This window comes from Sus scrofa, chromosome 6 (genome assembly GCF_054392235.1).
Source record: "Sus scrofa isolate SSC_HxYL_T2T_F1_AM1 chromosome 6, Sscrofa_HxYL_maternal_Yorkshire_Landrace_v2.0, whole genome shotgun sequence".
Lineage (NCBI taxonomy): Eukaryota > Metazoa > Chordata > Mammalia > Artiodactyla > Suidae > Sus > Sus scrofa.
Window position 1 is genome coordinate 74,000,600 of NC_139388.1, and position 22,375 is coordinate 74,022,974.

The 22,375-nt window shown below is 53.9% G+C and overlaps 1 protein-coding gene across 1 annotated transcript; it reads right to left on the minus strand.

Annotated features, from left to right (window-relative positions):
* Positions 1 to 1,549: 1,549 nt before the first annotated feature.
* SLC2A7 (solute carrier family 2 member 7) lies at positions 1,550 to 20,831 on the minus strand. The gene is made up of 12 exons (XM_021095281.2): positions 20,730 to 20,831; positions 19,566 to 19,664; positions 17,685 to 17,845; positions 15,522 to 15,646; positions 13,510 to 13,662; positions 11,275 to 11,400; positions 10,674 to 10,861; positions 9,124 to 9,234; positions 6,521 to 6,622; positions 4,710 to 4,785; positions 2,646 to 2,773; positions 1,550 to 1,875 (listed from the first exon to the last, which is right to left on the minus strand). The coding sequence occupies exons 1-12, from the start codon at positions 20,769 to 20,771 to the stop codon at positions 1,654 to 1,656; spliced, it is 1,533 nt and encodes a 510-aa protein (XP_020950940.2). The 5' UTR covers positions 20,772 to 20,831; the 3' UTR covers positions 1,550 to 1,653.
* Positions 20,832 to 22,375: the final 1,544 nt, after the last annotated feature.

Here is a 22,375-nt window from a genome sequence, read left to right on the forward strand (position 1 = left end):
TTCTCTTGGGTAGAAGTGAGTCAGCTTTGTCCAGATCCAGACTATACGTCCACTCCATCAACCACAAATGCACCAGACCATCTTCTAGTTTACTCCAGAGGCAGCTGATGTGTTTGGATGACCCTGGGCTCACCAGCCAACACCATGGTGAGTGTCTGTTTACTGTTTTGATCTTGCACTACTAAGTGGCCCCAGCACCGTGAGACCTGGGCTTCCCTTCAGGACAGGCTTATCTGGGTCCTGGGAAAGGCTGGTGGAGAAGACCTCCGGCTGGGTGTGTGATCTTGGAAGGGAAAGTTAGCCTTCTGGGGAAGAATCACGGCGGGCCCCTGGAACCCCGAATGAAACACTCAGGCTGGATGTAGGACCCGCTGGGACCACACCTTGAACTTCCTGAAGATTCAGTCGCTGCCACAGGGCACTGCAGAGATCCTCCCACATAAAGAGAACGAAGCCTGGTGGGGCCTGCTGGGGGACTCAGCTATCAGATATGTTATAACAACAGTCAGAAAAATAACCCCTGACTTTTGTAAAATGCTTCGTAACTTACCAAGCATTTCCACCTGGTTTATGTAAGGCGACAACCATCAGCCTTAACTCAGAGATGCAGAAACTAAAGCTAAACAAGATTAACTTATTTGCCTAAGGACCAGAAGAGGCAAAAAATTGGGGGTCAAAATAAAGGTGATTCTGGATTTCCGCTGTGGCACAGTGGAAACGAACCTGGCCAGTATCCGTGAGGATGTGGGTTCGATCCCAACCTGCTCAGTGGGTTAAGGATATGGCATTGCCGGTCAGCTGTGGTGTAGGTCGCAGATGCGGCTCAGATCCTGCGTTGCTGTGGCTGTGGTGTAGGCCAGGAGCTATAGCTCTGATTAGACCCCTAGCCTGGGAACGTCCATATGCTGTGAGTGTGGCCCTAAAAAGCAAAAATAAAAATTAAAAAAACAGTGGTTCTAAATGATTTTGGCAATTTTTTTTTTTGACATGCCTCTGCTCGAGACTTGCATTCTGACTCCACCCACCCTCAGCGTGGGCTGGAATGAGTGACTAGTTTCTAAAGAACAGAATGTGGCAGAACGAATGCTATCTATGTGACGTTCAAAGCTATGGGTGTGAGTCTGTCCGCAATTTCGTTTCTCTCTCTTCCTCCGCTCCCGCCTCCCAGGAATCTAGCTACTAAGGTATGATGAAGCCCAGGTCGTGTGTCAATTTTAGCATCAACCATCGGAACGCGAGTAAAGGACCCCTGCAAGGTGCAGTGGGTTAAAGGATCTGGCCTTCCTGCACCTGCAGCATAGGTTGAAGTTATGGCTTGGACCTAATCCCTGGCCCAGGAACTTCCATGTGCTGCGGGTTCAGTCTTTAAAAAAAAAAAAGGCATCCATCCATCACTCAAGTTTTGATGCTGATGTAGAAGCAGAGAATCTATTCTTGCTGATCAATTCTCACAAACCTGCCCATCCCCTACGTCATTCCTCCCAGGGTTAGCGTTGGTGGCTAACCACCCACTTCTCAACCAAATCAGGGACCAAGCATCCCACTGGCTTCCCACTGCTGCCGCCTCGGGCAGGAAACCTCACGGCTGTTACCCTCCCTCAGGACCTGGGGCAGAGAGTTCCCCTCCTCAGAGAAGGAAGCCTTGAAGGGCCACTAAAAGGACGTCTCTTTGGCAGGGAGAGATGGAAGGTGACGGCCAGCATCTGTGACTTCTTCTCCTTTCTCTGGAATCTCTACTTTGTTTCTCTTGGCAAAAATTCGGTTTATCTCCACAAATGTTCGGCCCTTGGTCTCAGGAATGACCTCATAGATGTAAACAGCCGTGAGGAGGCAGATACCCGCAAAGATGATGAAGCTGTAGGCGCCAATGACCTCCTAAGCCAAGAGACCAGAGAACAGGAGGGGGCGGAGGAAGAGAGACACGACAGGGACAGCTCTGGGTGAGGCTTTTGTGAGTCCCACAGGGGTTTCTTGGTGACCAGTTCTACTTTGCTCCCAGAGGACTGGAGTAGCTAGAAAATCGGTTTCTGCTCTCACATCACAAAGGATGCTGCCTTCTAACAACAGGGCCACCATCTCCTCTAAACTTGAACCCCCCCACTCACTCCCTCTCCCTGGCTCTAGCTAGATTTTTTTTTTTTTTTTTTGTCTTTTTAGGGCCGCACCCACGGCATATGGAGGTTCCCAGGCTAGGGGTCTAATCGGAGCTGTAGCTGCCGGCCTACACCACAGCTACAGCAACGCCAGATCCTTAACCCACTGAGTAAGGCCAGGGATCAAACCCGCAACCTCAGGGTTCCTAGTCGGATTCGTTAACCATTGAGCCACGATGGAAACTCCTCTAGCTAGCTTTGACCTTGGCCAACCAGAGCCCCTATATAATCAGCCTTTCAGGGCCTGGCTTCGGGGAGCTCTCTTCAGAAGGCGGGAAACCGGTGTAGTTATAGTTTGGCCCAAGTGGTTCCACGTGTGTCTTATGGACCCTGAACTTGCCCAAGAGCAGTGCCCCGCCTTGTCCCCTCGGCAGTTGTTCCTAGCAGAAGGGGCCCCCCTATTTCCTGAATCTCCTTTGGCTTGGGGCTGGGGCAGGGAGTGGGGGCAAGGGGCGGCCCCTCCCCCCACACTCCCCACGGGCGTCCCCTCACCTGGATGGATGGGAACACGAAGCCCACGATGAAGTTGGTGAGCCAGTGCACAGCCCCGTCCACCAAGAAGGCGGCCGGCCGCGAGGACTGCAGGAAGATCTCTGTCCTCACCACGGAGGGGACAGGACCTCGGGGCAGAGAGCACAGGAGAGTGGACTAGAGAGGGGCACGGAGGGCTCGCGGTCCCAAACCCACGCCCCCCTAGGAGCACAATCTCTTGCAAATGCCAAGGAAGGAAGCGCACATCTCTCAGCCAGCTGCTTTCATCCCCCGGGCTCCTCCGCGGTGCACCCACAGCTTAGCTCCAAGCTGAGCCTCTGAGGGTCTCAAGGTCACACCAAGGCCATTCTCCCCCACATCCTGAAATTCTCAGACGCGGAAGGGGAGCCGAGCTGAACAAGCGCGGGTGCCTGGGAAGTGCTGCCCCCTGTGGTAGATATGGGAATGGCAGGCACCCTGCCTTAGGGCGGTTTCCAAACTTTCTTCATTGCGGAGACTTGCCAAAAATGTTTAAAGCCATTTCCCTCCTTAATCACCAGCCCTCGTGAAGTTTTAATAAGAGAGATATATCTGTTTGTATACAGTATGTCTAGCTAAGTCTTTGTACATAAAAAGCATAAGATTCTGTCTCTTCCCAATCAGTTCCCAGCCCTCAGCAGGAGGGTGGAAATGGCCACGTTGAAAATGCAGTTTCAGTGGGTGGGAAGGGAAAGGGATTCAGAGCCTTGGAATGAGCTGCCCTTGGGCTGTCAAGTGGAAAACGCCTGCAAGCTGGTGAGGAGGGGGCCCTTTCCTCAGGGCTTTGTGTCCAGAGGGGGCAGCGGTGAGGAAGCTACCCATGCTGTCCCCCTCCTCCTGTCCCCCAGGACTGGCAGCCAAGCGGCTCATGTGTCAGTCAGTCCACGATCTGCCCCCAGCAGAGGGGATGAGCCATGTTTTTCCCGGAGGATCCTGAGGCCAGGAGAAGCACAGTGGCTCCCTTCAGTGGGGGCGCAATGGCCCCAAACACACAACCCTGTGCCCAACAGGCTCTCCTGCCTCCACACTGGAGGCATGCTGGGAAACTCCCACTTCAACATCCTTCGACATGACTCTTGGGTGGGTTCATAGCTATATCCCCTGCCTGGCACAGCACAGGTGAAGCAGGTGTTCCCTCAGTGTGTGTTAGTGGAGCAATACCTTTATTTAGGTTTATTGACACCTTCTTCAAAACCAAGATTCTGGAGCTCCCATCGTGGCGCAGCGGCAACAAATCCAACTAGGAACCATGAGGTTGTGGGTTCGATCCCTGGCCTCGCTCAGTGGGTTAAGGATCCGGCATTGCGTGAGCTGTGGTGTAGGTCACAGATGCGCTCGGATCCTGCGTTACTGTGCCTGTAGTGTAGCCTGGCAGCTGTAGCTCTGATTGGACCCCTAGCCTGGGAACTTCCATATGCCGCAGGTGCAGCCCTAAAAAGCAAAATAAAATAAAATAAAATAATTCTGCTGAGAAGATTCTAATCCTAGGAGTCAGAGCTGCCTTTCCCCAAGCAGTGAGAACTGGGTTCAATTCTCAGGAGGACACACAGGGGAGGGGGAGCCTGGGGTCTGGAGGCTGCCTGAGAGCAAGGAGAAGTTCCCTGCCAGCATGTGGACAAAGGGATAAAGCAACAAGGGACTATGGCTGGAGGTGGGGGTGGGGAACCAAAGCCACTTGAGGTGCCCCCCTGGGGTGTGGCTGGCAAGAGTTCCCTCTCTGCAGAGACTCACCTCCTTGCTGGTCAGTGGACCTGAAGCTGGGCACCTCTGGGAGCCTCAGGAAATGGGGGAGGGCAACAGGGCTGTGGCGCTGGTTGGCACTTAGGAAATGTTTTTTTTCTTTTTAATTGTTATTTCCCCAATACCATTTTTTTTTTTCTACTGTACAGCATGGTGCCCCAGGAAGTGTTTGTTGAATGAATGAATGTGGGCTGGAGAAAGGTAAACTGAGCTGAAGGCTGCCGGGTGGGTGGGAACCGGGGAGGAGTGGGGAGAAGGTCATGAGAACACAGTCCAGGGGGAGGGCCGTGGGGGGCAGGTACTCACTGGGCCCTATGGAATGTCCGGCGATGTAGGCGAAGACACAGATGACACTCAGGTATGACAGCTCAGCCACCGCGCTCTGGGGGGAGAGGCAGGGAGGTCTGCAGCCTGGGACTTCTGAGAGTCTGAGGCCAGGACCCCCGTGGGCAGGTGAGCCCACCTTCCTGCCACAGGAAGGAGCCACGCTGGGATTTCTGAGCACCGACGTGGGCCTTCGGAGGGTAAGAGGGGGAGGAAGATGAAGCCAGCATTCTAGCTGGCAGCGGCCTCCGAGAGCCTGATCCAGAGCACCGCAGCAGGAGGAGTGCCGGCTCTTCCGTATTCTCTGCCCTTCACGAAGCTAACCCACCGAACCTTCAGGACACCCCACCCCCACCCCCGGGGATGTCATCCTTTCAATCCTACAAATGTGACCACTGAGAGCCAGAGCACGGGCCAGGAGGACTTCGGGTCCCTCAGGGATCAAGCAATGGCCCACGTCGGATGCTCAGCAGAGACCTGGACTCTACATCATCCCACTGAATCCTTCTAGAAGCCATTGGACCAGGACAGCTGGCAGGCCCCCATCTGTGCTCCCCATCACCAGGGCAGCAGATGGCACAAACTCAGGGCACAGACTTCAACCAAGCTAACTACGCAGGGAACTATTTCATGACAGTTATGAAAAATGCCTAGAAAGAGGGATCGGCAAAGAGCTGGCATCGGAGGTCGACTGGGCATAGCCCCTTCAATGACGTCTCCAAGCAGCAAGATGACAGGTGACCTGGGAGAGGGGCAGCCTCCGGGAATGGGAGGGAAGGATGCTGAATGACTTGGGGCTGCTGAGCAGAGACGTGTGACAAGCTTGGATTCATGATTCAACTGGGACAACTGTGGGCAGAAGCAGGCAGGCAGGGTGGGTCCATTTCAATGCTTGAAGCAAAAGAGGAGATGGCTGTAGCTGGAGGGTCTTCCTGGACCCGGTGCCCCCTGGGCAGCTGCCCAAGACGATTTTTCAGGCAGAGCCCATACGACCGGCCCATAGGTTAGAAGGAGGGAGTGAGAGGAAAAAGAGTGGATGCCACCAAGATTTCCAGAAGGCAACTGGCAATTATCTTTGTGGGCAATCACGAATTTTGTTTACTTCTTTTCACTTGCCTGAAGTCCCTAAACGTTCTAGTTCTAAGAAGAACTTACTTTTTTTTTTCTTTTTTAACCACCCTGAGGCATATGGGGTTCCCAGGCCAGATCAGATCCAAACCACAGCTGTGACCTATGCCACAGCTGGGGCAATGCTGGATCCTTAACCCCCTGTGCTGGGCCGGGAATCAAACCTGCAGATCCCACTGTCCCATTGCACCACAGTGGGAACTCCTTAGGTTGTTTTGTTTTGTTATGTTTTTTGGTCTTTTTAGGGGCATGCGTGGCATATGGAAATTCCCACGGCTAGGGGTTGAATGGGACAGCTGCTGGCCTACAGAATGGCAACACCAGATCCTTAACCAGCTAGGGGAGGCCAGGGATAGAACCTGCGTCCTCATGGATACTAGTTGGGTTCGTTACTGCTGAGCCACGATGGGCTCTCCCTTAGGTTGGTTTTAAAATGAGAACATAAGGTCTTTAGAAAGGAAACTTTGGAGTTCCCTGGTGGCTCAGTGGGTTAAGGATCCTAACTTGTACACCAGGGAGTCGTGGAGACAGACACGGCTGAGAGGGGACCTCCTTCCTCCTCCTCTCTCCCCCTGGCCCCCCCAACCCCCGATCCCTCCCCAGGACCCCCTCGCCCCCCCATGGGCCCCGCCCTTACCCCCCACCCCAAGAGGATGAGGTCAGACCTGGAAGAGCAACGCCAGTGTCAGCACCAGGCAGGCGGAGCCGCAGATGCCATAGCCGACCAGCAGGAGGCGCCGCCGCCCCAGCCGCTCCACAGTACCCGCCTGCAGGGCAAGGGAGGGCAGGGAGGAGCCTCAGTGGCGCGGGACGGGGAGTGGGTGTGCCCGGGATTCTTGGGCTTGGGCCCCCACTCCTTCCTTAGCCCCTTCTGCCCTTGCTGCCTGCTCTGTGGATCACAGGCCGCTTATCCTGATTTCTGTGACCTTGACATTTGTGCCTCAGACTCTGCACCCCTGCCCTTCTGTGTCTCAGGTGTCTGCAGACCATACCTCGGCTCCCTGACACACTGTGTAATAACCATGTTTTCTAGTTAACGCTTTTGATGCTTTGACATCTGGGGGCCTTGCTGACCTGGGAGGGACTGCGGCTCCTACTTTTAGCCAACTTCTAGAAATAGCAAACAACTCAGCCGCAGGCTAGGCCTTCATATGAAACCAACCCAGAATCTACCCCCAACCCCATTGCCACCCCCTGCTCCATCAGGCTTTCATGCCCTGAGCCTGTGTTCTCCTGTCGGGATCATGCAGGGCAGGTACCAGACAACCAGGCACAGCCCTGATGCCCGGAACCCCCTGAAGTCTCTCAAAGTAGCCAGGCCTAAACCTGCTCACCCTGCCTGGCCTGTTTCTTCCCACCAAACCGCAATAAACGCTCTTGTCCACCTAGGTCCCCTCGCCTCCCACCCCCGCCCCCCGGTGCTTCTCCATGTGGCCCTGTGCCCCCTCCCTTGGGGGCTGTGAGCAACAATCCCCCTTTCAAAGGTAACCATCTCCTGATCTGTCATCCTCAGCACACACACAAAATAATAATACAACCTACAGAGTTCCCGTCATGGTGCAGTGGTTAACGAATCCGACTAGGAACCATGAGGTTGCGGGTTCGGTCCCTGCCCTTGCTCAGTGGGTTAAGGATCCGGCGTTGCCGTGAGCTGTGATGTAGGTTGCAGACGCGGCTCGGATCCCGCGTTGCTGTGGCTCTGGTGTAGGCTGGTGGCTACAGCTCCGATTCGACCCCTAGCCTGGGAACCTCCATATGCCGCGGGAGCGGCCCAAGAAATAGCAAAAAAAAAAAAAAAAAAAAAAAAAAAAATACAACCTACATGTTACAGTGGCACCTGCCATGACCTGCAGCTTCAGTTCACCTGAGACCGCCGAGACCCTGGCCTCACACCACGAGGGTCCTCTCACCCACACACTTCCTTTTTCACTTTCAAGACACGCTCCTCCTGCTCAGCCTGCCCCCTCTCGATTATTCCCAGCTCGGGTCATGCTCCCTCCGACCAGCCTCCCTCTCCTTCTCTTTCTAATGCTGTTTTCATTCTACTCCGTGCAGCATCCCCAAGGGCGCCATCGCCAAGGCATCACCTCCCTCCATGCCAGGACCTGGATGGTCCCTTTACACATGCTCCTTCCATTGTCCCAACAACCCTACAGACGGGGATACTCTCTGGCATTCAGTGAGGGCCCCACAGGAGCACGACGGCAATCGGCAATCGCGGTATTGCATAAAAATGTTAGACCTAAGACCAACTTTGCCATCTATGCTGGGTACCCAGACGCTGCTCCTCAGGCAGAGAGGGGGTGCTGGGGGTGCTCCTGTCTTCCTGGCTTGGGTTTATCCAGGTAGGACGAAGAGGAAGAGGTCCCTTGCTGTGCCTGTGGTGTACTCTAGAGGAGGGCTCTGGGGACAGAGGGTGGATCCTGTCCTGGAGGAAAGGGGAGGGGCTAAGGGAATCTGCAGGGGGAAGGGGACGGACAGACTCCAGGAAGGGTGGAGAATGGGGTTAGGAGCCTCACAGCTCCTCCCAGAATCAGATGAGCAATATCTTCTAAAACCCGGTACCTCCTCGGTAACTCAAGGAACAAAATAATGGGGAGTTCCCATCATGGCACAGTGGAAATGAATCTGACTAGTATCCATGAGGACGGAGGTTCGACCCCTGGCCTCGCTCAGGGGGTCGGGGATCCAGCGTTGCCATGAGCTCTGCTGTAGGTAGCAGATGCGGCTCGCATCCCAAGTTGCTGTGGCTGTGGTGTAGACCAGTGGCTACAGCTCTGACTGGAGCCCTAGCCTGGGAACCTCCATATGCCTCAGGTGTGGCCCTAAAAAAAAAAAAAAAAGGCAAAAACAAAGAAACAAAATACTGGTAAGATAACTTAAAAAAGTTCTATAGAAACGGCCATTGTGGTCCCCTGACATTGTAAACCTCCATCAGTTCACTTTTTTTTTTTTTTTCAGCACAGGCATAAGTGGTTCAGATTTGAAATCTAAAACTCTGGCATAATAGTTTTGCGCCACCAATAAATAACACGCACATAGGTGCCATAACCATTGTACAAAGGAAGAAACGTGAGTGTGAAGGTATTTCAGTAGGTTGGTCAAGGTCAGAGAAGTGGTGAGTGTGTTCAAGTCCCTCCAGCAACCCCAGGACCCATGCCCCCCAGCACCTCTCCGTGGCCTGGGGGGTGGGGGGAGGGGACTCCTGTGTGCCTACAGGGCACCAGCTCAGAGATGCCCGGGGGGAAGGACGGGCTGGGCTGCTCACCGAGATGACAGTCATTAGTATGTTGACCACGCCGACCCCCACCGTTATGTACTGGGAGTGAGTGGCCGCCACGCCAGCCGATGCATAGATGGTGTCCGCGTAGTAGTTGATCTAAAACACAAGCCCAAGGGCTGTGAGGGGAGGCGCAAAGGCCCCGCCCATGGCTTACCTTTCCCAACGACAATGCACAGTCCTGAGAGCCTAGGGGACCCTTGGGCCGGAAGGAGGCGGTAGTTGGCAGAAAAGAGCTGTGACCTGGCGCCTCGAGACTCGGCCTGGAGCGGCCTCTCCTCCCCAGCCAAGCCAGCAGCCAGCTCAGCTTCTCTCCTGGCCCAGCCCCAAGGATGTGGGTGACACAGCACTTTGGAAAGCCACCCGTGCTAGGGCTCCTGCCTGGGCTGTGTACCACTCCGTGTCTCCGGTTAAGCGCCCGTGAGTCCCGCAGGCCTGATGCCACCTCTTCCTGACACGTTCCTTGAGCACCAGCTGGGTCACCCATCCAACCTCTGACGTTTCTGGAAGCAGCCCCCCATCCCTGGTTTTGCAGCTCTCCACCCTTCTCCCGATACCATCAACAGACACAATTATAGCAAAAGAACTGTGTTCACAGAGTTCCTACTGTGGCTCAGCAGATTAAAAATCCACCGTAGTTTCCGTGAGGATGTGTGTTTGATCCCTGGACTCGTTCAGTGGGTTAAGGATCTAGGGTTGCCGCAAGTTGCGGCGTAGGTCACAGATGTGGCTCAAATCTGTTGTGGCTAAGACTGTGGCTGTGGCTGGCAGCTGTAGCTCCAATTTGACCCCTAGCCTGGGAATCTCCATGTGCCATGGGTGTGACCCTAAAAAAAAAAAAAAAGGAACTGTTTGCTTTCCACCACTGATGATGGCTGTGCTCCTGACCTGAGCCGTGTGGACCAAGCACCCCCCGCACCCCCCACACCCACCCCCCCGCACCCTCCCTGGGAACTGGAAATGGGTTCCAGGAGGTCCCAGCTCATCTCAGAGGGAAAGGGACTCCTGGCAGGAGATACTTTCTCCGGGGACTGAGAAGCAAGTCTTGCTCTGCAGCAAGAGAAGGACGAGGCTGTTTTGGGAGACAGAGGCTCCCAGGTTTCTTCCCCGCTTCTGGGCTGCTCCCGACCCCCAGCCGCATCCCTGCCCTTCTGTGGTGAGCTGCTTCTGTAAATGAAGTCTGGTTTTGGGTGAGCTGTTTCCAGGGTGCCTCGGTCTTTGCAAAGAGAGAGTGTCCTGGGTACCTGGCGGCCCCGAACCTGGGACCCCGGCTTCTCCCAGCTGCGGCCTTTCCCTCCCACTCCTCCTGGATGCAGGACTCTGCTCCGCATGCTCCGAACTCTGTGATAATACCAACACCACGGTGCTGGTACCAATGCTGCTCGTGAGAGTTGGGTTTGATGGACTCCAGTGGATGGCCGTTCTGAGAGGCAGCCTTGCACGGACATGTCTGGAGCCCCCTCCGGCCTCCACCCCCACCCCGCCTGGCCTGCGTGGGGCACAGGCCGCGCCGTTGCCCGCATCCCTCACCCGCATACCGCATTGATCCCGGAGAGCTGCTGGCCGGCCATGAGCACTATGATGGAGATGAGCTGCCAGCGGACAGGCCGGAAAGTGAAAAGGTTGAGCACGGACAGGCGGCCCTCGGCCTGCTCGGCCTGGGCCTCCACACGCATCTCCTCCATCTCGTCCTCCACATCTGCCCAGCCCCTCAGCCTCCGCAGAGCTGCAGGGAGCAGAACGGGCCTCACGCATCGCTGACAGATGTCGGGGCCCTGCCCCGGCCACAGGTTAACCCTTTTCCCTGGGGTGGAATGACCCCTGGGCCCCAGCCAGGTCCCCAACACTGACAGTGTCCCCGCACCCCGACCCTGGACCAGCTCACAGCAGTCAGCACGGGCCAACCATGATGCTGGCTCTGACCTTGACCATGTTCTCTGAGGGACCACACCCCAGAGCTGCGCTGGGGTCACAGCACCCCATCCCATTGGTGCCTACGTCTTGGAGGGCCTCTCCCCACCCTGGCCCTGCCCGTTCTCTGCTCTGGGCACTAGGGAGGGATGTTTGGCAGGCATGGGCTGGTGGCAGGGAGGTGAACAGGTGAGACACTCTAGGCAGAGCAGCCTATATCTTCAGTACCTTGTTGCGCTGTTTCTTCATCTCTTTTCTGAATCAGAGTGTAACGGGGGCTCTCGGGGAAGAAGGGCAGAGAGAGGAGCTGAAACAGTGCAGGGACTCCCGTGATGGCCAAGAGCACAGGCCAGCCTGGAAGGAACCAACATGGAGAATGTGAGACTAAAGCCGCAGGGAACCCTGGGCTCTGGGCACCTCCCGCCGCCTTCCGCATGTTTGGGCTCTCCTCTTACGGAGCCGCTCACCACATGGTTCCAGCCCTTGGCCAGAGTCAAGGACAGCAGGGACTTAGTCCTTGCCAAGATGGGGCTGCCTAGGACCCCCACAAAGGGGTTCCACATTTGAAAACGGAGAAAAGAATTATAATTTTAAAAAGATTATGCTGTTGGAGTTCCCGTCGTGGCACAGTGGTTAACGAATCCGACTAGGAACCATGAGGTTGCGGGTTCGGTCCCTGCCCTTGCTCAGTGGGTTAACGATCCGGGGTTACCGTGAGCTGTGGTGTAGGTTGCAGACGCGGCTCGGATCCCGCGTTGCTGTGGCTCTGGCATAGGCCGGTGGCTACGGCTCTGATTCGACCCCTAGCCTGGGAATCTCCATATGCCGCGGAAGCGGCCCTAGGAAAGGCAAAAAGACAAAAAAAAAAAAAAAAAAAGATTATGCTGTTATTTCACTCTGCAGGAAGAACTTTGCTTTTCTCAGGAACAATATATGATTTCATAGTGTGATCCCTAGAGAATGTGAAACCATGTCTTGTTCCTCCCTTTATGGATCCATCTCATTAGAGGCTGGGGTCGGGGAGGGGGCTGGAGCCAGCACTGTGGCTGGGTGAGCTCCTTCCGGAAGGTCTGGGTTAAGGGGCAGTATTGCGAGTCAACGTAGTCTTGCTAGCTCTGATGGGAACTGCATGCATTATTTAACTTCTCTAAGCTTCAGTTTTCTCACCATAACATAAAGATGACGACGATGATGGTGATACAATGCCTGCTAAAGGGAGTTCCCGCTGCAGCACAGTGGGTTAAGGATCTGACAGCAGGGGCTCAGGTCGCTGCAGAGATGCAGGTTCAATCCCTGGCCCAGCACAGTGGGTTAAAGATCCAGCATTGCCACAGCTGTGGCATAGGTCTCAGTTGCAGCTGGATTTGATCCCCGGCCTGGGAACTTCCATACGCCATGGGTGCAGCAAAAAAAAAAAAAAAAAAAAAAAAAAAAAAAGCCTCTAAAAAGTGGTGAGAGTGAGAGGCACACACTGGGCATCAGTAGAGGCAGCTCTTGGCAGTAGAGGCTCAGCCGGGCTTCCATGCAGATCCGATTTGTGCAGCTGCACTGGGGCAGTTTGGGAATCCTTAAAACTAATAACCTCGAAAGTTCTTTGTGGCTTAGCAGTTAACCAACCCGACTAGGATCCATGAGGATGTGGGTTCGATCTCTGGCCTGGCTCAGTGGGTTAAGGATCCAGCGTTTGCTGTGGCTGTGGTGTAGGCAGGTGGCTTTAGCTCCAGTTCAACCCCTAGCCTGGGAACCTCCATATGCGGTGGGTGACGCCTTAAAAAGCAAAAAAAACATAAAACAAAAACAAACACCTAATGACCTTTCACTCAGCACCTCCTGGGTTCTGAGTGTTTTCAAGATACTGTGGGGAATCCAAAGACACAAATCCATCCTTGAGGGATTCCTACAGAATTCAGGTAATTGGAAAATGTTTACAAAAACAACCAAAACCAGCTGAGGAAACAGAACCAACCAGAAGGAAATGCTGAGTGCCACAACCACCCAGGTGACAGTGACAGTGGCTCAAGGCCCGCCCGCTCTGCATTCAGTGCCTTTGCTGCTGGACCATTCCTACAGCAGCCAAGTACGCTCTTAGCTTTTTCCCAGCTGAAAAAAACAAAACAAACAAACCCAACTTTCTCTCCAGCTTACTTCCCTCCCAGCTTCCATCCAACCTCACTCCTTCCCTTTAAAGCAAAACCCCCAAGGATCGTGTAGGCTTGTCTCCCATCCTGCCCTCCCAGGCCTAAGCATAGTTTGTCCCCATCGTTCACCCAAACTGCCCTTCGTCAAGGTCACCCGTGCCCAGCAAACCATTCATGGCCCTACCTAAAGGTCACCTCTCTGCCTCATCTGACTTGACCCACCATTCCCAGGGGCACACCTGAGCAGTGCTGGGACCCCAGGACCACGGCCCCCATGTGACTCCAAGGATCCCTCTTCCCCTGGACCTTGGCGAGCCATGGGTACCTGTGGGGTTGCCCAGGATGGCCTGCAAGCTGAAGATCTGTGCTAGGAAGACTCCCATGATGACAAAAACTTCTGTCATTGTTCCCAGCGTGCCTCTAAGGTTCTTGGGTGCTAGCTCTCCCAGGTACATGGGAAGGGCACTGTAGGAGATGCCTGGATGTGGGCAAACAAAAGTCAGAGGAGTAGAGACAGAGTTCCAGCCTCCTGGGGCCCCGGGAGCCTGAGACTTAATTCATCTCATAGTCCCTGAGCTTTTTTTTTTTTTTTTTGCCATTTCTTGGGCCGCTCCTGCCCAAGAAATGGCAAGGAGCAAGAAATGGAGGTTCCCAGACTAGGGGTCTAATCGGAGCTATAACTGCCAGCATACGCCACAGCCACAGCAATGCAGGATCCGAGCCACGTCTGCAACCTACACCACAGCTCACAGCAACGCCGGATCGTTAACCCACTGAGCAAGGGCAGGTATCGAACCCGCAACCTCATGGTTCCTAGTTGGATTCGTTAACAACTGCGCCATGATGGGCACTCCCGTCCTTGAGCTTCTTGGTGGGGTCAGCCACCTCTTACAGCTGGCACAGTACCCTCAACTGGCCCCTGCCTCCCTCCATGGAGATGGAAATAGGCCACGTGGACTGCTTAGTTCTCACTCCTAAGGAAACCCTTCCAGGATCCTCCGATGCCCAGGGGACACACAAGGCATGATTAGGGTATCCTCCCCTTCCCAGCTGCGGAGCTGAGAACGCTGTGTGCCTGGAGAGTGGCACTTAAAGACAAGATTTTGGGAGGTCCTGCTGTGGCCCCATGGGACTGGTGGCATCTCCACAGTGCCAGGACTGAGCTTCAATCCCTGGACTAGCAGAAAGGTTTAAAGAATCCGGCTTTGCTGCAGACGTGGAGTAGGTGGAAACTCCAGCTCAGATCCCATCCCTGGCTTGGGAACTACACATGCCCCGGGGGCAGCCAAAAAAAGAAAGAAAGAATGAAAGAAAGAAAGAAAGAAAGAAAGAAAGGAAGGAAGGAAGGAAGGAAGGAAGGAAGGAAGGAAGGAAGGAAGGAAGGAAGGAAAGAAGGAAGGAAGAAAGAAAGAAAAGAAAAGAAAAGAAAAAAAGAAACAAATCTTTGGCTTTGGATTATCTTCTGATTTTTCTAAAGCACAGCTTCTTAATTGTATCACTTTTTAAATTTTTAATTAGAAACTACTATAGTTAAGAAAACTTCCTGGCCTGCTGAGCGAGGCTCCAAATTCTGTATTCCTTTTGTTTGAAGCCCCTCCTCCTCAGTGTGAATTGTACATCCTCCCTGGAAAAAATCTTGTAAAACTTTATCAGTTTATACTTCAAGGTAGCAGTTCCCATCCTGGCGCAGTAGAAACAAACCTGACTAGGAGCCATGAGGTTGCGGGTTCGATCCCTGACCTCGCTCAGTGGGTTAAGGATCTGGTGTTGCCATGAGCTGTGGTGTAGGTCACAGATGTGGCTTGGATCTGATGTTGCTGTGGCTGTGGCTTAGGCTGGTGGCCACAGCTCCAGATGGACCCCTAGCCTGGGAACCTCCATATGCAGCAGGTGTGGCCCTAAAAAGAAAAGATATATATATATGTATATAAACAAAGTAAAAGTGTGTTTTTGAAAATCCTTCCCTGATAGATTTTGTTAAATAAGGGGAAGGGGAGAGAGAGCATGAGGTTTGCAAGGGACTGGGGATGGAGACAAGAAGACACCCCCAAAGGGGAGTTCCCTGGTGGCTCAGCGGGTTAAGAATCTGGCGTTGTCACTGCTGTGGCACAGGTTCGATCCCTGGCTCAAGAACTTCGCATGCTGCAAGTACATCCAAAAAAGAAGGAAAAAAAGAAAGAAAGAAAAAGATACCCCCAATGGGAAAAGAAGCATTCAGAGCCAGAAAGACCCTTTGCTGGCCCTGCTTCCAGCCTTGGCCAATGTACCTGACTCAGACCCTTCCCCCCACGGGCGACCCTGAGCTCCAGCTTGGGCTTCAGCTGTCACTGCAGGCACCTGCACAGACTCCCAGCATCACTCGAGAAAAGATGATCAGCTCGAAAGCCTTGGCCACTTTGCTGACTCCCATCAGGATGGCGGGGATGATGGCAAAGACGTTGTTGATCAGCAGGGTCCCCTTTCTGCAAGGACAGCAGAGCCCAGAGGGCGGGGGCTGAGGCGGCAGAGGCACTCCTGACGCCCACTCCTAATCTCCAGGTCAGCCGTTTCAGAAGTGCCAGGAATGTGCCTGAGAAGGGCTGCTGGCTGGGAAGGACAGAGCGCAAGGACCAGTGGGCAGAAGTCCCAGCAAGGGGGGGGTTGGGGTCAGCAGGGTGGGGTCTGGGAACAGTCGGAGCTTAATGAAACCAGTGGGGAAGGAAAAAGGCCTGGGCTGCCTCTGCAGGTAGGGAGCTTCCTGTCACTGGTGGTATTCAAGCAGAGACTAGACTAGAGGAAGACTGTCAGGAATGTTGAACAGGGGAGCCCCACGAGTGGTGGGAGACAGAGTTGGATCAGATGATCCCTAAGACTCTTCCCAAGGCTAAAACTCCCATGAGTCTCTGAAGGGGAGAGAGGGAGGGTTTGAAAAACAGAACTGTGCTGGATGCTCCTGCTTGCCCCCGAGGTCCACCCCTACCTTCCAGAACGGGCTCTCTACCCCGTGCTGACTTGCACCAATGGCTCCCTTGGCCCCCTCACCCCATCATCTGGCTCAGGTCTTGCCAAAGGCGAAAGCAACAGTGGATGGGGAAGGAAGACGGTGCCCTCTCTGTAAAGGGGCTGCCGGCTGCGTCACCTGTTCTGAGTTCCCCGTGTTGCCGTGAGCTGTGGTGTAGGTTGAAAACGTGGCTCGTTCCGGCGTTGCTGTGGCTGTGGTGTAGCCGGCAGCTGTAGCTCCGATTCCACACCTAGCCTGGGGCCCTCCATCTGCCGCAGGTGTGGCCCTAAAAAAAAGCCTGAATTATGAAATAACTGCAATACACTGAACGTCTTCTTTATTCAAGTTCATAACAAATGACAAATTAATTGTTAATCAAGTCTCCATAAGAAGAGGTCCTATGGATCCTGCTTTAATAAACAATGATTTTTTTTTTTTTGTCTTTTTGCCATTTCCTGGGCCACTCCCGCGGCATATGGAGGTTCCCAGGCTAGGGGTCCAATCGGAGCCGTAGCCACCGGCCTACACCAGAGCCACAGAAACGCAGGATCCAAGACGCGTCTGCAACCTACACCACAGCTCACGGCAATGCTGGATCCTTAACCCACTGAGCAAGGGCAGGGACCGAACCCGAAACCCCATGGCTCCTAGTCGGATTTGTCAACCACTGCATCACGACGGGAACTCCAACAATGAATTTTTAATTGCCAATATTTTCTTTTATGCATGAAACCTGAATTGCTACAGTTCTTTAAAGATTTGTTCTCTTCAGAGGGCTTCCCATTCATACCCACCCAAACCGCCACTCTTGGCACACCAAGTCCAAGTGTAACGGTGAATTCCAAAGAGCGGGATCCGGCCACACGGAATTCCACGGGCCTCACCCTGAGCCCTCGGCTCCCTCCCTCCCTTCCTGGGAACCTTGACCCGGGCGTCCCTCCTTATCTGCAGAGTCATGGCTTTGCAGCACTGGGCTCAGGCATCAAGATGAGTGAGTTCGTGTAACTCAAGCAAAGTTCAAGACCTCCTCTGCATCTCAAACAAGACACGAGCCGGGGCACGTGGAGGGACTCAGTCTGAACCCCAAGCCTCAGAACAACACCGACCAGGTCGCCCAGGGGGAGGCTGCAGCTGTGACAACTTGGAGCCACAGGGCACGTGACCTTGATTGAAAGCCAGTCAACAAGCATTTTATGGAACACCTGCCAGAAGTGCTGATGAGGCTCCCCACTGATTATCATCAAGACTTTGCTCTCAGAGGCTACACCGCCTCTGCTGGGGGGGTGGGCAGGGGTAGCAACTGAGGGACTGCTGTTCCCGTGCAGCTGACAAGGGGAAGGAATCTCAAGAAACTGAGAGACTTGCTTTAGGGCGTGATGTGTATGCCAAGTGGGGCTGGACTTCAGGCTTTCTGGTTTCAAGGTCACCCAACGCCCCACCGTTGGGGATGCACAATCGCCGAGAGACAGTGTGGTTTCCTAAGGTGGATTCTGAGTGACGGCAGCACCCCTCCTCTTTACCTGCCACATCTGTCAACCAGCAGGCCAACAACCAGCGACCCCACCAAGCCGCCCAGAGGAAACACAGACACAGTGCAGGACCAGAGCAGCAGCATGACCTTCTCGTCCATGAAGGTTCCGTGTCGCTCGAAGAAGGTTTCATTATAAAAGGACTTCAAGACCTGGAAGACATTGTCCCGGCCACAGCCAAGAAGACGGGGTGACTCGTGAGACATGAGGAGGTAATGTTCTCAGCTGCCTCCTGTGACTGCACTGATGTACCTGTGCCCCTGGGACTCAAGGATTCTCTACCATTACGTGGAGGTAAAAAGGCCTGCTGTGTGATGGGGTGAGATAAGGAACTAGACTGCACAAAAAGCTGTTGCACATTCACTGTTAAAAATTCACTTTGGAGTTCTCATCATGGCGCAGTGGTTAACAAATCTGACTAGCATCCATGAGGACGCAGGTTCGATCCCTGGCCTCGCTCAGTGGGTTAAGGATCCGGCGTTGCCATGAGCTGTGGTGTAGGTTGCAGACACGGCTTGGATCCTGCATTGCTGTGGCTGCGGTATAGGCTGGTGGCTGCAGCTCCGATTAGATCCCTAGCCTGGGAACTTCCATATACCGTGGGTGCGGCACTGAAAAGACAAAAATAAATAACATAAGATAGCATAAAATAAAATAACATAAAATAAAATACAGCAGGACTCATATACCCAAATGAATGGGAATAGACACTGGGCCCTGTCATTGCCCTTCCAGGGACTTTCTCCCTGTGACTGTTCTCTGTCTGTCCTACATCAGTGGTCCCTCCTTCTTCTTTTTTTCTTTCTATGGCTTCACTCTAGGCATATGGACGTTCCTAGGCCAGGGATCAAACTGGAGCTGCAGCTTCCAGCCTACGTCACAGCCACAGCAACACCAGATCCGAGCCACATCTGTGACCTACACTGTAGCTCATGGCAACACAGGATCCTTAACCCACTGAGCAAGGCCAGGGCTCGAACCTGTGTCCTCATGGATACTAGTAGGGTTTGTCACTGCTGAGCCACAAAGGGAAAACCTCCTTCTTCTTTTTTTTTTTTTTTTTTTTTTTTGCTTTTTAGGGCTGCACTTGCAGCATATGGAAGTTCCCAGGCTAGGGGTCAAATCAGAGCTGGAGCTGCCGGCCTACACCACAGCCACAGCAACACAGGATCCGCGCTGCCTCTGCAGCCTGCGTGGAACTCCTCCTTCTTTAAATCATCTTTCTTGTCACTATATGAACACGACTCTCACCCTGTAAAAACCTAACACAACCCCCTCATCTCCTTTCACGAAGCTTCATTTTTTGCTCCCCTGGGCGGCAAAAAGCTCCACTCCAACCCCTTCTCCCTTGAACCCACTCCAATCAAGTTTTTGCGCCCAGCTCTCAACTCAGCTGCTGTGGTCAAGGTCAGTCATGCCATTAGGTCAAAGCCAGTGCTAAGCTCTCAGTCCTCATCTGGACTCATCATCAAGGCCTGTCCCTCCCTTCTGACTCACATGCTTCTCTAGGTCTTAGGGACACCCTTTGTCCTTTGCTCCCCCTTACTCCAGTCCTGGCCCCCAAGGGTTTAGTCCTTGACCCCATTTTCTTTGTCATCTGCAAGTGGCCTTCCCAGAGGGAGGGCAGTAGGACCAAGGCCCAAAGGGACTGGGCTGGGACTCCAAGCTGTCCCCTCTCACCCCCTTCCCAATGTGCCTAGAAAGGCTGACACCCCTGGAATGAAGCACCCCAACAAGCCTGGCCATCCCCAGGTATCCGGGGAGGATTAAAGGAAGACCGCGGCTTCCGGGAAGAGACGGCGGCTTCTGGAAGGAAGGGGGTGGGTTCCCCAGAGTGAGATGGCAGCCCTCCCCTGCCCACCTTGTGCCCACCTTGTGTGGCGTGTTGACCACGGCGATGTTATAGCCATACTCGAAGGCCGAGCCAAAGGCTGCACTCAGCGTGGCCAGCACCAGCGTGGGTTGGAGCCGCTGCGGAAGAGGAGGTCCGCGGTCAGGGACTCCTTGAGGCTGGTTTGGGGAGCTGCCCGAAGTGGGGGGAGAGGACCGCAGGCCATGCCCAGGGAAGTGGGGACGGCGGCCCGAGGCTGGGGGCAGTGGATGGTATCATTCCCTGTTCCTCGCAGGCATCCTTCAAGAGGGTTGAGCATCACCTCTGGACCTGGCCCTTGGGTGAAGTAGGGGGATGCGTCTGGGAAAAGGCCCAGCGTGCCCTGTCCTGTGGAGCTTACCTTCCAGGGAGGGGAGGCCAGAAAACCAAACCAAAATGAAACAAAAACAACAGGAACAAATCACGCTCTAAGGGCCAAAAAACAGGTAAAGGGATAGACGCCAGTGGGGGATGGGGTGGGGCGGCCTCTCAGACAGGGTGCTTTTGAGACAAGACCCAGATGGATGAGATGAGCCTGTGAGCATCTGGGGACAGAAGAGTCCAGACCGAACGGAGCAGCAGAGGCCAGAAGGACACGCGTGGCTTGTATTTCCCTCCAGGACAGGCCCCCAGGAAAACCAAGGCTACCCTCCTCCCACCCCTCCACACCCAGGCCAGCTCCAGGGAACTGGCCCCAGGGCCAACAAACTGGGGCAGGGTCTGTGGCTGCCCGAGTCAGCACCCCTCTGGGCTCTACACCCCAGACCCTCTCTCCCCACCCCCTCTGCTTGCCTGTCACCTGCACCTTTGACCCCCACCCCCACCATCAGCTGCCCTCCTGCAGACAGCCCTCAGCCCTGTGCTGCTGGCCAACCAGCCCTGCAGAGAAGAGCAGAATCAGGGCACCCTCAGAGGCTGGGGGAGCAAAATGGGGGTGAGGATCTCCCACACTTCCTTAGATGTGGAGCCCCTCCCCTCGCTTGTGTCTGAGCTGGGATGTTTGGGAAGCTTCCCCCCTCTCTCCCACTGCCCCCTGCGTTCCCAGGGCTGGGGGCTCCCCAGGAAAGGCAGGGGTGTTCTCTCCTTGCTAGAAGCACCTCCCCGCCCTGCACAGTCCCCTCACCTGGTGGCAAAGGGATAGTGAGTTTCTCAGACTTGGCACTTACCCCCTCCCGGGGTGGAGGCGTCCCTGGCTCTTTTTTCTCCATCCTCCTTCAGGAGAGGAACAGGTGCGCTCTGCTTCCCAAGTGACACCTGAGTCCTGCTCTGTGCTGACTGCTTGGGGCAGCGAGGTTTTATTGCCCTTTGGTCTCTGGACCCTGCTAACTTTCCCCAGGAACACTGTTTTCCTTGGACGGGTTGATAAGATAAGATTCCACACACAGCATGAATTTTGTCTTTGCCTCCATCCCGCTTCAAATGCGAAGCGCCCCCAGTTGCACCAAGGAGAAGAAAAACACCACGTGCCCTTGGCCCCCAGAAATGAGGCGTCTCAGAAATCAAGTCAGGCCTGGTTGCCCGGATCTTTGATGCGTCTCCTGTGTTCTCTTTATCTGGGCTTCCTCTTCCGAATTTGGACTCATTGTCCGTTTTGGGGAAAGAGCAAATGAAATACTTTTAAAGAAATACAACTTAATTACTTTTAATTACACTTATTAGTATAAAATAAGTCAAAATATTGAACAAAGCGGCTCATTGCAGAATGAACTCTATTAGCAAAAAAAAAAAAAAAAAAGTAGAAATTTACTGGGAGTTCCCACTGTGGCTCGGTGGGTTAAGAATCCAACAAGTATCCATGAAGATTTGGGTTTGATCCCTAGCCTCACTCAGTGGGTTAGGGAGCCGGCGTTGGCATGAGCTGTGGCGTAGGTTACAGATGAGGCTCAGATCCCCAGTTGCTGTGGTCGTGGCATAGGCTGGCAGCTGAAGTTCTGATTCAACCCCTGCCTGGGAACTTCCATATGTGGCAGGTGCATCCTAAAAAAAAAAAAAAAAAAGAGTAGAAGTTTAATGAATAAATTATGAGAAATCAACTGATTGGAATGCCAGGCTGTTGTTTCAAGGGATAATTATGCAAATTACAAAAGGACATGGAAATAGCTTATGAATGTTACGTTAAGTGACTAAAGCAAAATACTCTCGTGTGCCTGGCTAAAAATGTGGACAGCCACAGGGATACGAGAACGTGGGGGTCCTTATTTCTCCTAACTATCTGCACAGGACAATTTAGCAAAAAAGAAAAAGGAATGAGCCCTGGCCCAGGGCACTTCCTTGCCAAGAAGAGCCTTCACAACCTGTGCTGGGCTAATCACCCAAGGAGTACACTCTGCTTAAAGCAAATGCACCGTTGGCCCTCAGGCAGCCCCCAGCTTCCTCTATTCTGTATTTTAGACTCCACGAGTGGGGGAGTTAGTTTAGGGTCCTCCCACATAGCACCACCAAGTGAGGTGCCTGCAACCACACTGCCTTCCAGGGCCAGGGAGTGGATCTGCTGGCCTTGGGAACCAGACAATTGCCAGAGGCTGGATCTCACGCCCTCTCTCTCCTCTCTTGCAGTTAAGTTCCCTACTGGCTTAGTGGACTAAGGACCTGGCATTGTCAGCACTGTGGCTCAGGTTGCTGCTGTGATATGAGTTCAAATCCTGGCCCAGGAACTTCATGCTGTGGGCACAGCCAACAAACAAATGAACCAACAAAAACATGGCAAGACATGTTTCGCATGCCAGAGTGGGCTTCAGACGCTGCCCCCCAAACTCTTCCACGGCAAAAACCTCCAGCCAATGTCGCCGCCCCCCTGTTCCCGAAGCCTGTC

Excerpts from the sequence above, each read along its gene's own strand:
- SLC2A7 (XM_021095281.2), bottom strand. The coding sequence starts at position 20,771 with ATGGAGAAAAAAGAGCCAGGGACGCCTCCACCCCGGGAGGGG. Across the intron at positions 15,647-17,684 it reads CTGGTTGACAGATGTGGCAG|AAAGGGGACCCTGCTGATCA; the intron begins GTAAAGAGGAGG and ends CTGTCCTTGCAG. Across the intron at positions 10,862-11,274 it reads TGAAGAAACAGCGCAACAAG|CTCTGCGGAGGCTGAGGGGC; the intron begins GTACTGAAGATA and ends TGCTCCCTGCAG.